The sequence below is a fragment of the Anabrus simplex genome, chromosome 1 (assembly GCF_040414725.1).
Source record: "Anabrus simplex isolate iqAnaSimp1 chromosome 1, ASM4041472v1, whole genome shotgun sequence".
Classification (NCBI taxonomy): Eukaryota; Metazoa; Arthropoda; class Insecta; order Orthoptera; family Tettigoniidae; genus Anabrus; species Anabrus simplex.
Window position 1 is genome coordinate 318,797,648 of NC_090265.1, and position 16,352 is coordinate 318,813,999.

At 37.7% G+C, this 16,352-nt stretch overlaps 1 protein-coding gene across 4 annotated transcripts in view; it reads left to right on the forward strand.

Annotated features, from left to right (window-relative positions):
• LOC136856744 (putative fatty acyl-CoA reductase CG5065) overlaps positions 1–16,352 on the forward strand; it is a 110,977-nt gene that overhangs the window by 40,988 nt on the left and 53,637 nt on the right. For all 4 annotated transcript variants that reach the window (XM_067134830.2, XM_067134829.2, XM_067134827.2 and 1 more), the window contains exon 5: positions 8,921–9,030. In XM_067134830.2, coding sequence (XP_066990931.2) covers positions 8,921–9,030 — 110 coding nt within the window. The remainder of the gene's footprint in view (positions 1–8,920; positions 9,031–16,352) is intronic.

The following is a 16,352-nucleotide window of genomic DNA, read 5'->3' on the forward strand; positions in this document are numbered from 1 at the left end:
GTATATAGTCCATAATATTATTGGCAATATATTGGCTTGAAATCTTGATGTCTAGAATTAAAATAAAGTGACGGCCACTTCAACTTAAAATATCACACTGAACATCTAGACTGTTATTTCTGAATGAATGTATAAAAGTATAAAATGTGCCTAGGCACATAAGATTTGTGTGTCTGATTGCCACTAGTTGATTATGGAGGTTTTTTGTATGGCTGTATTCTATTTTTATCCAAGGTTGTGGTGACATCCAATTTAATGCGAGAGGAAGAAGTTAAGTCTTAAAGAGACGGGAAGACAGAGTCATATCAATCAGCACGCTGAACGAGGCATGTGATAGGATATCTTGAAAGAGACAAATTAAACAGGACTCAGAGTTGATAGAAAGATGAAAATAAAGAAAAAACTGAGTGTAATTATTTGGCTTACCCCTTGGACATCACCACAACCTTGGATAAAAGTAGAAACCTCCATAATCAGACACACAAGTCTTTTGTGCCTAGGCACATTTTATACTTTTATACATTCATTCAGATATAACAGTCTAGATGTTCAGTGTGATATTTTAAGTTGAAGTGGTTGTCGGTTCATTTTAATTTTAGACATGGGGCCGATTGCAGATTTAGATGATGTCTATGGTTAAACACTGTCTAAGTATGGCTGCCAAAATGCTGAGACATTATTTATAACTTATACACTGTCTAAAACCGATGTTCAACCGGCCATGTTTAAACACTGCCGAGAACACTGTTTAACCTCAAATGATTATTTAGTGTAGGCTTATATAGACAATATCAGTAATATATATACATATTTACAAATGAGAAACAAAGTAATTTGTTGCCAGTGATGCTTTCACGGCCCGTACTTATAGAAAATAATATTTTCTTGACACGGCATAAGCCCAAAAGCCTATACAGTATCATGTCTAAAAGTAATTTGTGCTTCATAATTGAATATCTAGTTCTTCAATCCAGTTTACAGCATCTGGAGTTACCAGCAAGAAGTCAGCTTCATCACCGTAATAGGCTTGAATCTTGCATTCCCTGATGATATGATGAATAGTCTGGGGTGGAGCTCCACAGTCACAGTCTGGATTAGGTAGCTTTTTCCACTTATGGAGAGTGGCTCTGCATCGGCCATATCCTGTTCTGATTCTATTCAGGGCTGTCCAGGTCTTGTGTGGTAGGTGGAAACCATTTGGAAGTCTTGGACCTGTGAAGAAGGTATGCAGCGCACATCGGTTGCTACTTCCCATCGACCTTTCCACTCATCAAGAGATTTAAAATCCTTAGCAACCATGTCAGCAGCATCACATAAAGTTGGATGGCATGATTTTAGTCTATTAAGGTTCAAAAGTGGCAGGTCACTAAGCATGGGTAGACTAGGATTTCTGGAGAACTTGTGATATTCCTTCATAAGGGCATTAGATCGGCGTATATCAGGTGGCATTATATCAGTTAGCAGTGAAAGCCATTGAAATGGAGTAGATGTGATTGCACCAGATAAGATGCACATTGTGGTATTAATCTGCGTGTGAACAAGCCTTGTATGATGACTGTTCAACCAAACAGGTGCACAATACTCAGCACTTGAATACACCAAACCCAAGGCTGAAGATCACAAGGTGGTTGCTGAAGATCCCCTGGTAGTTCCACATAGTTTATGGAGGATGTTGCTTCGAGACCTCAACTTTTGTGCTAAGTTCAGGAAGTGTTGTTTGAAGGATAGTGTATGGTTCAAGATGAAGCCAAAGTATTTTGGGGGGCCGATGACCTTCGATGTTAGGCTTCTTAAAACAAGCATCATCAAGGTATTTTGGGTTCCAATTATGACAAAGAATTCTGTCTCTGAAACTGACATTCATTTCATGTTTGCCAAACGATTATTTAAATGGAAGCAAAACACTTCAGTTTTACTCATACTGGGTTGAAGTCACCAGATTTTGAAGTAGTTTTCCAGTAAAGACAGGTCTTTGGTCAGAATCTTTTCAGTAATCTCCATTACATGACCTTGTACAGCTAGAGCACAGCTGTCGGCATAGCAGAATTTTCTGGATGAAGTGTCAGGAAGGTCAGAGAGATATAAGTTTAACAATAACAGTGAGAGAACTGATCCTTGGGGCAATCCATTGTTTAGCTTCCTCTCCTTGCTTATCTTGCTTCCAGTGATTACTTGGAACTTCCGATCACTTAACATGTTGTTAATCAGTTGAGCCATCTTTCTGCATGGTATGATATGAAGAAATTTGTAGATAAGGCCTTCCCTCCATACAGTGTCAAAGGCAGCAGTAAGATCAACAAATGCTACAGATGTTTTCAGATTCATTTGATATCCTGCCTCTATGAAGGATGTTAGTGACAATACTTGGTCGCAACAGCTTCGCCCTGGTCTGAAGCCTGCCTGTTCAACTGGAATATGTTCTAGGATTGTGCTATTTATTCTGTTATTATCAACCTTTCAAAAAGTTTGTAGCAGCAGCTAAGATGTGCAATGGGTTGATAGCTTTCTACCTTGTTGCTGGGATTGTCAGGTTTCAGAATAGAAATTACCTTCGCCTTCTTGAACTCCAATTGAAGTTGACCAGTCAGAAGGATGTCAGTGAAGAACTCTACCAACTATTTCTTAGCATATCCTCCCAAATGATTCAGGATTTCTGGATGGATGCCATCCAAAACCAGGTGACTTAAAAGGTTTGAGGTCCTTCAGTCCCATATCAATGTCTAAAACTGTGAAGGGACGTGCATACTCAGATGAGGAAGATGTCTTCTTTTTCAGATCATGAAGCTGTAGTCTAACATGTTTGGTACGGTATGTTTCTTGTCGGGAGGAACTCTTGATGTGGTTAACCTCAAATGTGAGGAGTGAATCACAATCAGAGGTTATGCACCATGAAACATGTACTTTGTATTATTATAGCGTTGAGACGATCCTGGGAAGAAAGGTTAGTCCGACCGCCTCTCTCTGGGTCATCCACTGTGAAACCATAGCAATGCTTTTGAAATGTACAGGGAGGTACAGCTTAAAATAAGATTTTGTTCTTCAAAAGACTTGTTTCTTGAGACTGACAAAGGGACAGTCTGGTAACTGTCAATTTGACTACAATTCTTGGCAACCGATATATTTTATTATATATATGGCATAATTTCCATGGAATTATAGTTCACTTTGACTACATACATGTCAGAATGACTTGTCTCAATCGTCAGAGGGCTATCACATACCTCAACCGAGAGGGATTCACTTATGTTTACTGCCAAGTAAGCACACATAATAGTGACAACTAAAAGGTAGGTTGTATTTTTTTTTTATAATCGTCACGCTAATTCAGATGAATTTTCGGCAAGTATAAGATAGGAAAAGGCAAGTGGTGGTGATGGTGGTGATTATCGTTTAAAGAGGAGGACTGGGGAAGAAGAGCCGTGGCCATAACAGCCCTAAAATATGCCTGGTGTAAAAATAGGTAAACTGCAGAAAACAGTCTTCAGGGCTGCCGATGATGCATTTTGAACCTATGATCTCTAGAATGCAAGCTAAATTTATATGGTCCATACCTCATTCGGTTACACAGTACTATTGTTTCATCTTCCCTTTGCTGAAGCTATTTATGAGTAGATTACACTCACCGTAACAGCACAATATCAAAGCTACACTTTCTCATACGGTGGCGTGTTGCTTTAGTGTCGATAATATTATGAGATTTAACTTCCACCGAAAGAGATATCTTATCTCTGGGCAAGTCATGCTCATGATTAGCCATATTTGAGTAATGTGTAGGAAGATCCAGCTGACTAGCGTTCAGCGTGCTCACTGACAAATTTCATTGTTTGAAACAAGCAAAGAGTTACATGAAAGATACTTCTATCTCCATTTCTAACCAATATTGAAACTTTAAACGATGTCTATCTAAATACCGGCTGAACATTGTTTATGCAATGGAAGACCGTGCGCAAGTTAGACATTGTTTGGGTAGACATTGTCTAAGGCTTAAAACTAGTCATCGTTTCTGCAATTGGCCCCAAGATTTTAAGCCAATATATTGCTAATAATATTATGGACTATATACTTAACTTTTAGAATTATTAACTCCATTGACTCTAAATATTCTCTTGCTCATTGTGTTATTTTCGAATAGGATTTTTACAGTCCCTTTTGACTTCTTTAAATGGATAATTCACCTTCATGTTTTAGATATCTATATACTTATTTCTTGGTTGTGTTTTTATCCTGTTAACCCATTCGGTGGGCGATGCGGTGAGATCCGCAGCTACAAGTTGCTTGCTCGGCGGAGAACGCGAATATAACCACCGATTCTAAATTTTTTTCTCAGTTGCCTGCCTGCAGAGGTTTATTTCTTTTTCAGCAGCATATTCTGGATGAGTCTGCCCTCTGATGTGAATTTTTTCAACTATGTTCCCCCAATTCCAATGTGTCATCCACAAGTTGTATCATAAAGAACACGACATACGTCCAGACAAGAACGACCTAAAGTCTAATAGCCTCGCGCTGAATCTTTAGCTCATCGCCTAATCGTCCCTTGGATGAAATAATATTGCTGTAGAAGGTATTTCTACAGATTATGATATTAAATAGACCTCTCTGATGACACATTAGAACTGTGACCTGATTTATTATCCCCAGTCTTGAGTTCTTCCTTTGCGACTGGAGTGTGTGTTTACTGCGAGTTACACAACATTTAATATAGAATGCATGTGTTCCATAATACAGGCAAAATTCATGATTTTTTTTTTCCAAACTGCAGAGACCAGGTTTCTATTCAATTCCTTTTCTTACATATTTTTGCTAAAATATCTAAAAGGAATTACTGGCCCCCACCATTAGAGGAAGATGATTTACTGGTCATGAAAAAAGAAATGTTGGAATGTAGTGAGGAGGATTGTAATCTTAGTGAAGTCAAAGGGGAATTCATAAGTGACAGGAATTTACCTGGAACAAGTACTGCAGGCTCAAAAGTATGGGGTTCGGGCCCAGCTGATGAGAATATTCAGCAGTTGCGAAAGAGAAAACACGTGTTCAATTCCATTTCGAGTAGCAATCTAGACAATGACAGTGGTGACATTAATACAAGGGTCGAGTCATAAGTCATGGCAACTATTTTTTTTTCTCGCGAACAGGAGCCAACACGGAAAATCGAAGATATGCATTTGGAAATATAGGGCATGTACTTATGCACAGTGCCTGAAGACAAATTCTGACTTCAGGAGATTCTCGTAGGAAAGTGACAGAACACAGGCCATTGGTAAACATCGTTTTATTATGGTATAGACAACAAATACACAAGACTACGTACAAAGAACAGGTCACCACTGGTTACAGACCTTCGAAATAATCGCCCAAGATTTCCACTGTGCATTGCCAGTGGTGAGGCAGGCACTGAATACCACTCGCTGCATGTGTATCGCTAACGTGTGACACCTCTCTCCAAAATGCTGTTACGATGTCCTCTTTGTTAGCAAACCGTTGTCCACGCAGTGGCATGCACACCTAATACTTCCTGCAGCTCTGCATGGCTTTGGCGTGCATTTCTGCTGCGGAGAACTGCTATTTTAATATACGATCGTTGCTCTTACTTGTTGACTTCCATTTTGTGATGCTCTCACTCACACACTGAACTTGGGGGCATGCATAGACCCACACTGTTGTTTACATACACCATCTTGTGGCATCATACACGAGTACATACCGTATGTTTCAAATGCATATCTTAGATTTTCCATGTTGTCTCCTGTTTGCGAGAAAAAAAATAGTTGCCATGACTTATGACTCAACCTACGTATTAAAACCAGTGTAATTTCTTCATCAACTTAGACTCAAAATGGACAAAGAAGGTTCCGCTTTGATCCAAAATTCAATCATGATGTATAGGGAGAATTTTTAGGGAAAACAAAACTGAGCAAAATACATGAATTAATTTTAGATGACGAGATATGCCAAAACATAGCTGAACAGTCAAAAGATGCCCAGCAGAAAATCGCACATAGAACCCAGTTTAGTAAGATGAAACGAAGGAATCGAGATCAAGACCGGGTCCGGACATATACAGATGAAATAAAGATTGTTATGTGCATACTGTTGCTGCAGGGGATTGTACTGAAAACTAAATTACGACAATATATTCCTCACAATTGCTTGTTGACTACTCCTATTTTCTATGAGCTGATGAAACAGAAGAGATTTTTCCTCATCAGGCTGAGTCGCTCAGACATTTGAGTTGCTGGCCAGCCTTCTGACCCCAACTTTGCAGGTTCGATCATGACTCAGTCTGGTGGTATTTGAAGGTGCTCAAATATGTCCGCATCGTGTCAGTAGATTTACTGGCATGCAAAAGTACTCCTGCAGGACTAAACTCCAGCACCTCGGCATCTCCAAAATCTGTAAAAGCAGTTGGAACGTAAAGCCAATGATATTATTATTATTATTATTATTATTATTATTATTATTATTATTCCTCCACAGCTTTTTACATTTTTCTGACAATGAGGCATATAATGGACAAATTTCTCCCGAAATATACAAGATGAAGCCAGTATTTGACCACCTGGTAGTAACATTTTTGAAACCTTATACCACTGATGGCAAAGTGTCAATTGATCAGGAATCAGAGATAAGGGTGTTTGCAGATGATGTTATTCTGTACAGAGTAATAAATAAGTTACAAGATTGTGAGTGGCTGCAGGGTGACCTCGATAGTGTTGTGAGATGGACGGTGGGCAATGGTATGATGATAAATGGGGTTAAAGTCAGGTTGTGAGTTTCACAAATAGGAAAAGTCCTCTCAGTTTTAATTACTGCATTGATGGGGTGACCTTCATTGACCTCTGACCTTCACTGAGTATGTTGGGTATTCAGCCCGAAGGCTGGTTTGATCCTCCACAGCTATGCCAACAGCTGTCATAGAAGGCCTATGCATCACTGAAGAGGTGTACTAGGGAAATGAGGAGTGAGGTAGTTTCCCGTTGCTTTCCTCACCGAGCCAGAAGTTGCTCATATATCAGTCTGCCAAGCCCGCTGAAATGCACGCATCAACCGACCCTATGAGTGATATTTTCATACCATTCATAACAGGGACTGGCTGCATAAGGAATGGTATTACTAGCATCGCTCATACCTCGGTCACTTTCATACTGTCAAAGCCAAGGATGAGACTGAGACAGGTCAATGAAAGTAACAAATTTATTCTAGCCCATGCCAGAAGACACAGTGCACCGTAAACACTACATCTCGCCAGCTAAGGCATCTTCATTGAGGTAATCACATAAATATGATTGTTAATAAAGGGTACAGATCTCTGCACATGGTTATGAGGGTATTTAGGGGTTGTAGTAAGGATGTAAAGGAGAGGGCATATAAGTCTCTGGTAAGACCCCAACTAGAGTATGGTTCCAGTGTATGGGACCCTCACCAGGATTACTTGATTCAAGAACTGGAAAAAATCCAAAGAAAAGCAGCTCGATTTGTTCTGGGTGATTTCCGACAAAAGAGTAGCGTTACAAAAATGTTGCAAAGTTTGGGCTGGGAAGACTTGGGAGAAAGGAGACGAACTGCTCGATTAAGTGGTATGTTCCGAGCTGTCAGTGGAGAGATGGCGGGGGAGGACATCAGTAGACGAATGAGTTTGAGCGGTGTCTTTAAAGTAGGAAAGGTCACAATATTAAGATAAAGTTGTAATTCAAGAGGACAAATTGGGGCAAATATTCGTTTATAGGTTAGGGATTGGAATAACTTACCAAGGGAAATGTTCAATAATTTTCCAATTTCTTTGCGATCATTTAAGAAAAGGCTAGGAAAACAACAGATAGGGTATCTGCCACTTGGGCGACTGCCCTAAATGCAGATCAGTAGTGATTGATGTGTATATCTTTGTTTACTTGCCCAATTTTGGCTGATGATGACATCTGAGACGTTGAAACCGGTACGAAATAAATAATGTTGTGATTTTGAATTAGCAGCATACTTTGTATTGAAAAAGGTGGATCAATTGCACTCTTCTTTATTGTTTGTTTAACTGAAAGAAAGCGACCTAGAAATCCTCGAGAGAGTGAAAGCAACATTTCTAAACATAACACTTGGTGTATCTAGATTCACCCGTTCAAGACTTGTGTACAAACTTACCCAGGAGGACTATCTAATACAAAACATCAGAAATAGTATGCTCCTGCCATCCATGGCTGGTAGTATTACCTCTGCTAACAGCAAAATTCTGTTTGTCACACATTGTACAAGAAACTTTCCAACGAAGATAAGAAGGGATATTCCTCAATAATAACCAACATCTGCACTCTTAAAAATTAGTATTATCGGGCTGTTTTTAAGTCCGGTGGAATTTCGTCTGTGTTACATATTTTGAGAATTAACTCATACAGCTGTTGCGTGAGTTCCTCAACTCCTTCCTTAGAAACATCTGCTGGTATGCAATAAGGTTCTGCAACTTTGCATCACTTTCCTTGTTTATTGTTGGTAGTTCATACAGGCTAACTTGCATTCACCTTGGCATATCCTCATCATCATGTTCATCATCGCTTGTCCTGCCTAGTCCAATGTGGCTTTGTTGTCTCCATTTCAGTTGGTCATAGACTGTGTTAGAGTATAGACTTACTCTCTTCATGTTGTTGTGTAGTGACCCTGGAGTATAAGGAATCACATATAAGAATTGTGCACACTTGCTGTAAACTTACATTCTCTCTAAAAGAGGTCTTATATTCATAATTTAAAGCTTGTAAATTTGCTGCAATGTGAAATTTCATAGTTATGTGTGTCTAGTATTGGGACAACTTATCCATTTCTTTAGGATAAGATTTTAAAGAACAATTTTGTTTGTTGTGCTCCATTTCCGCAATTCATCTACTGTATCGTAAATGAAGAAGTAAACTTTTTCGTTGATTGAATTTTTTCTCTGTTTCAGATTACTAGGCAGATTGCACAATACACACATATTTTCAAAATCACTTGCAGAACATGTTATCAATGATTTCAAAGAGAACCTTCCAGTCATCATTATCAGACCATCAATACGTAAGTATCATTATTCTTCTAAATTTTGATTTCCTTCTTCACTGTTAATACTGTGATCTTCTTGTCCTGGATTTTTATAAAATTAAATGTTTGAAATTAAGGCCATGCATATCTACAGTCCACAAACCAACAAGGATATCAACAAGCTGTTCATGAACTGCCTCACCCCTACCTACTTCCTGGGGCGGTTAACGAGGTAGTGACAGAGTGCCATGGCACTATTAGAGTAATAAAGAAAGAATATGAGATCGTTTTCCCTCACAAGAACAGTTTCTGTTAGATTAAAATTTCAAGAAAATGTATGCATATCTTATTCTGTCTTCATTTGAATGAGCATGCAAACTGACATGTGTTCTGGTGGCATTTATCGGGTATGTAAGCCAGATCTCATGGTCACTGCTTCCAAACATAATGGCTGGTTTACACGTGGACAGTGTTTAGTACAGTAGTAAGTGGTAAGTTACTACTTACCTCACGTAAGCTTGTTTAAACGTAAGACAGCGTTTAGTACAGTGGTACATGGCAGTTTGTCACTCAAGCCACGTGATTCAGTCGTTCCTGTGTCGTCAACTAGATCAGAGATAAGATGGACGGCAATCAACAACATGTAATACTTGTTAATGATGTTATTCGCTGCGTGTTAGATAACATTTTAGAGAAAGTTGAGGATGAGGTTACTAAAGTTAGGAGAAAAAGAGAATGGGAGCGAAAATGGATTACCAGAAGGAATAATCTCGGGGCAAGTACAATTCTCTTTAAAGAATTAGCCGAGGAGGATCGACAGGAATATATGTTAACCTTGTGAATGTCAGAAGTAACATTTAACCCTCAAACACACGCGTATGGGGTGGAATCCATCCCAGGTCTTTTTATTTCTTAGTGAAATGTACAAATAACTTTTCTGTGCTCTCTCCGCTCTTGTACCTTTTTGGCTGGATCCCCATAGAAAGAAGTTACATAATCTATCTTAAAATCTCCAATTAATACAGTAATTCATATTTTACAATACAATGATATGTGGGGTGGAAAGCACCCCCACGCGTGTGTCTGCGTCCTAAGATCTGGCGCGTGTGCTTGAGGGTTAATGAGTTACTGCATAAAGTTGAACCAATGATACAAAAGACGGATACAATCATGAGTAGTACATTATCAGCAAAGCTGAAACTGCATATCATGCTGTGCATGCTCGCGACGGGAAATAATGTCCGAAGCCTTCATCATTTCTTCAGAGTTTCCAAATCCAGTATATCTTTAATGATTCCCGAAGTATATGAAGATATATATATACTGCTCTGAAAGATTTCATACAGGTAAGGAAAAATACAAATACATATTGGTTACAATATTATATATATGCAATTGTTTAGCAAAACGACTATTATCAAAGGTTTATTGCTTTTAAATTTCAGTGAATACACATCAAAAACCTATCACAATAATTAGTATTGTTTCAATTCTGCAGTGACTTAAAAGCTTCTGTCCATCTAGCCATTGTTCTCGGCAATTAGAATGAACGATCAAAAGAAAAAAAGAACTCACAACGATGATCACCTCTGTAGCTTTACCCACAACTTATGAACTTGACTAAATTGCGCCGGTTTGCACGTGGTAAGTTGCAAGTACAGTGCTCCCCCACTACTCCGATGGGTGCGCGCGCAGCTGGTGAGAAGTCTACTTGAAAGGAAAAATAGACTGGATTCTATTCCACTTGACTAAATAGTTACTTAATCGTTTACTTACCACTTACCACTAAATTCACCGTTCACACGCTGCAAGTCACTTAAAATTAAATTAAAAATTTAGTTACCACTAAATTACTGTCCGCGTGTAAACAGGCCATAAGACACTGTATAAAAGACTGTTTGGCTCAGTTTAGTTTTATATGTATTTTATTTTTATTTTTATAAGTTGCTTTACATCACACCAACACAGACAAGTCTTTTGGCAACAATGAGATAGGCAAGGGTTAGGAGTGGGAAGGAAGCGGCCATAGCCTTAATTAAGGTATAGTCTCAGCATTTGCCTTGTGTGAAAATGGGAAACCACTGATAATCCACTTGGGGGCTGCCAACAGTGGGGTTCGAACCCATTATCTCCCGAATGCCAGATCACAACTGTGCGCCCCTAACCACATGGCTACTGGCTCAGTTTATATACAGTATATGTTGTTGAAGGCTGAGAATGTGCCAGTGGTTGCACGATGAAAAGCTTCAATTTCATCCGCTGGAGTACAACATGTACAAGCACGTGTCAAAACTGCTTTATATTTCGACCACTAGAATTGCCACAGTACAGCATGTGGCAAGCACAACACCCAGAATTACCAATATAGCAATTTTTTCACTGTATCTGATGATTATTATATCTTTTAACAAGACAATCTTCATTCTCTCTTGTTAAAATAGATGCCTAGCAACTTTTTAAAATGTGTATTAGCAACAGAAATAAATCTTTCTCTATTTGTAATGTAACAGTCTGGGATATTTGCAGTGAATTTAGCTCAGTTTAATGTAAGTTGGAGACACAGTTACCTTTACGTACCAGAATGCAAGCACAAAATATCAAAATTGTTAACTTTTCTAGTGTTTGTTTTATATGTTTATGAACAGCATCATTAATTATTTTTTGTGTGTAATGATATCGGTGCAGCAGATTACCCTTCCAAATTTATATATTATGTGTGTAAAGTAGCCTTAAAGTTGAATGCAAGGAATGTTTTAAATTTCAGTTTTGCGGCAACTGAAATTGTGACCGAGTGTATGTGCATGTGCGAATGTTGGCAATGGCTATGGTTATTTATTTCTAAGTGTGGCAAGCACATGTTACTTTCAGTACCATTCATATTAGTTCTTTTCAAGCTGTTATTTGAGGTTTTGGAACAAACACTTTTGATGAGAAGGCCCGACATATATTTTCTCTTTTTTTTTTTCTGAGAGGCTTTTAATATTTCACTTCCAAATATATATATATATGTGTGTAAAGTAGCCTTAAAGTTGAATGCAAGGAATGTTTTGAATTTCAGTTTTGCGGCAACTGAAATTGTTACCAAGTGTATGTGCACGTGCAAATGTTGGCAATGGCTATGGTTATTTATTCCTAAGTGTGGCAAGTATGTGTTACTTTCAATACCATTTGTATTAGTTCTTTTCAAGCTGTTATTCGAGGTTTTCGAACAAACGCTTGTAATGAGAAGGCCTGACATATATTTTCTCTCTTTTTTTTTTTTTTTTCTTTCTGAGAGGCTGTTAATTTGTTCAATAATTTTCTTAAAAAAGATATTTTAAGAATAATGCATGTGGCTTAAAGAAAACATTTATATTAGTTTCTCAATTTATAAATTTATTTCAATTGGTTCTACATTAAAAGAATGGTCATGTACAATAGCACAGTCAAATAATGTGATATCGTGTACCAGAATTTTCTTTCGACATTAAAGATATTTACAAAAAGATACAAAAATTGAAAGTTATGAAAGCAGCTGGGATCGATAAGATTTCTGCGGATATATTAAAGGCAATGGGTTGGGACCAGTGTTGCCAACACGAGGCTTTTCCCATTAAATCTAGTCTTTTTCTCTTCGTCAGTGGGTAAATTTTAACACATGGTGGGCAGTGGGAAATCTAGTCCTTTTGATGCATATGTCAATGTGTATTTTGGAGGCTTTTCCAATTAATGTTTTATGCAGTATGATAGAGTGTGTAGTAATGTAATCGTTCAAATTCAAGTACTTGATGTTGATAGTCATGATACCAGCGATATGGAAAAGAGCTGAACTGTTGGCAGTACTGATATGTAGGGGATTTCCTTGATTCAGTGCATATAGTAACAGTGGTTAAGTGGTTCCAGCTTGAGAGTGGTTGAAAGTACGTGTATCTGGTGATGGTAAATACTGTTTACGCTTTAATGATTGTGTTTTTATAGTGTATACAAAGATATATACATATACATATGAGATGTGTGTGCCCTTCCGTACAATTGGCAGTTTCCCCATGCATGTGCTAGCACTTTGCTCAGAAATATTGAGTTTCTTATAAGTGAGATTTATAATTGGTTCTAAAAATCTTCCCTTAGACAGCTTGCATACAAACACATTTACCAGGCTATCAGTGATGGCCATGAGCCTTTGAAAATAGTTCAGTCCTATAATACTCAGCGATTGATAGAAAAGTTAAACAATGGTTGGAACTGAAAACACATTTTAGAATTGTTAGGATCAGTGAGAATATTTATACTGCAGAAACTCTGCATTGCTATACTTAAAGAACAAGACAGTTTACCTGCTATTCTTTAAAGGGATTTTTGAGGATGTTATAAAAGTAAATAAAGCCTTTGAATCAAACAAAAGTAAATAAAGCCTTTGAATCAAACACAGCAGACCCAGCTAAACTCTTAACACATTGAAGACCATGTCTTAAGGTGGCATATGGGCAGGCAGACCACTGTATTTTGAAGGATTTGAAAAAAATTGTAGAAAATAGTAAGTTGCAATTGTAACATGTTTATATCATCAAAAAATTAAAAGTGTCTATTTTACAGATTAAAAAGTTGCATTAAGATCTACTGAATACTTTTCACATTACACATTTTCCAATGGTATGCCTTTTACAACAACAAAAAAATGTCTGTCAACAAAGTCTTGCACATAATGAGCTTGAGTGTGGAATAGTTTGAAGCATGCAGGTAAACAAAGTGCTACAGAACTCATTCGACACTACCAGTATGTCTCTCTTCTTGTTACTTTCCTATTTTCTGCTTTTCTTTCATCTACACAGACTTTGCAAGTGCACGTTGGTTGTGCTTTCTTTTCTGTAGGAGGAATTCTCTAAACAAAATGCCATCCTAGCAATTTGTTGGAGGCTGTGCTTGATCCTGGTTGCTGGTGGACATCTGTTCCAGATTTTACTACAAGAGCTTCACCTAACTCAACCATGAATTGTTGTAGATGACATTTTTTTTCTGGTACCTGCATTCTGTGTTTCCTGGTACAACACAAATGCATTTGTGATTACCATAACATGAAGTTCGAAATCAGAGTCTGGATCTGAATCATCTACCTCTTCTGAACCACTGTCATCAAAAATCTCCTGTAACATCTCTACAATTCCACTTTCATTCAATGATCCACTCATGATAGCAGCAGAAAATGACAAATCACAGACTAAACACTTTGCACGATGCAAACAAAATGGTGAAAGCATGTGCCTTGAGCAGCTGGAAGCGTGGCGTGTAGAAGTGATCACCTGCAAAAATAAGCTGCTATAAGTTCGAGAAAACAATGACAGAGGACTCGAGTGCATGGTATAACTGTTATAAAAGTTCTACAAAGTGGTTTATATAGTTTCCACCTAATTCTCATTCAGGCTGTGTTGACAATCTAATAAATACCCGGGCCCAAGTTAGCCTCAGGCGTGGTCAGTCTGCGCTGTTATCCCACCCCAATACACATTCAGGCTCGGTCTCCAATGTGTTAACTGACTTATAATTATTGATTGAATCATTGGGAAAAAACTGCTGTATTGCCTACATTTAAATTTGATTATACCATTAGTGACTATGAAAACCATCTTAACCCTAAACTACTTATGTGAAGGTAAAATTGGAAAGATGAAGCTGAAACAAAGTCTCACAGCAGAAAATGAACAGTTAATTCAAAGACGCTGTTCATCTTTTGTCGTTTATTTGATCAAAGAACTGCAGGGATGACTTCCTGAAAATATGAAAATATTAAAAATTGTTGCTCGACTAAGTTCTGGTCATACTCTTTGACAAATTGATTCCATTAATGGAGATGTTTAGCATCCTACCAGAAGTAAAGGGTAAAATAAAGGCTCAGGGGGGTGCAGTAAACTTAAATGGCAGAATGTCAGCAGTTCTAGAAGTTTTTGGTGCGAAGTCATTACTTATAGAGATGCATCAGATTTAAAGAACTAGCAGCATTATCTATGTTACTGTATCTTTGCCTTGGTCAAATTCAGAGGTGGAATGGTTGTTCAGTCAAATGAATGTTGTAAAAACCAAAATTAGAAATAGGATGGGGACAGAGCTATTGCAGTCAATCTTGACAGTTAGAGCTGGACTAAAACAGCTTAGTAAATGTTGCTATGAGCTTCAACATCTACAGCCACTTCAGAAAATGAAGATGGAGGTGTAGAAGTATTAATTTTCTAGTTTTGGTAAGTGCTCATTGATGATTTTACTCTGTTTTAACAGCTCTGTGGGGCCTTATGCTAGCTTAATACAAGTAAACTAATATTACTGATATTGAGGGGTATATGTAGGGAGTGGGAAGAAAAATCAGTGGGTTTTATGTTTGATTCGGTGGTTTTTCCTGTGTATTTAATGGCTTTATTCACGTTGATGATGGCAACACTGGTTGGGATATAGAACCATATCTGAATATTTGATTACTGTTTGCTTGAAGAAGCTATACCAAATGAATAGAGAGTTGCAATTGATGCTCCAGTGTACGAAGGAAAGGGTCATAGACATAAAGTGGATAATTATTGGCCAGTCAGCTTGAGGTGTGTTACATGAAAGCTTTGGGAAACATTTCTTTCTGATTTTATTAGACATGTTTGCAAAATTACTAACTGATTTGATAGAAGGCAGTTCAGGTTTAGGAAAGGTTATTCCTGTGAGGCTCAACTTGTAGGATTTTAGCAAGTTATAACAGATATGTTAGATTCAGGAGGGTAGATTATGGAAAATTATTGGAACAGACAAAAAAGTGACTGAATGGGTGGCTAAATTTCTCGAAAATAGAACTCAGAGAATTAGAGTAGGTGAAGTGTTATCTGATCCCATAATGATTTAGATAGGGGTCCCGCAAGGCAGTGTTATCAGACCTTCATGTTTCCTTATATACATAAATTATATGGGTAAGGAACTAATATCACAGATAACTATTTGTGGATGATGTTATACCATATGGAGTAATAAATAATTTACAGGAATGTGAACAACCGCAACTGCAAAAAGCTCTCAACAAAGTTGTGAGATTATATATAACAAATTCTAACTTGTATGTTTGGGAAGTTCCACCAAACCTACAAGTTGGTATTTGTTATTTATAATACTGTAATTTATAATAACTCCACTGTGGATCAAGATGAAATTTATTTGATAGCCATCAATACCTAGTCTCTCATATTTGGAAATCTAATTTCTGCATTAGTCTGTAATTGCTGGGATGTCAGTTGTTGGTCAGTCTGAAAAAATGAAATAAATAGCATTCTAGTGAATAATTAAATGTTAAGAATAGAATGTAGTTCTACATTTGAAATTTAACTTGCCCTCCCTTCCTCATCTCCCAAATCTTCATC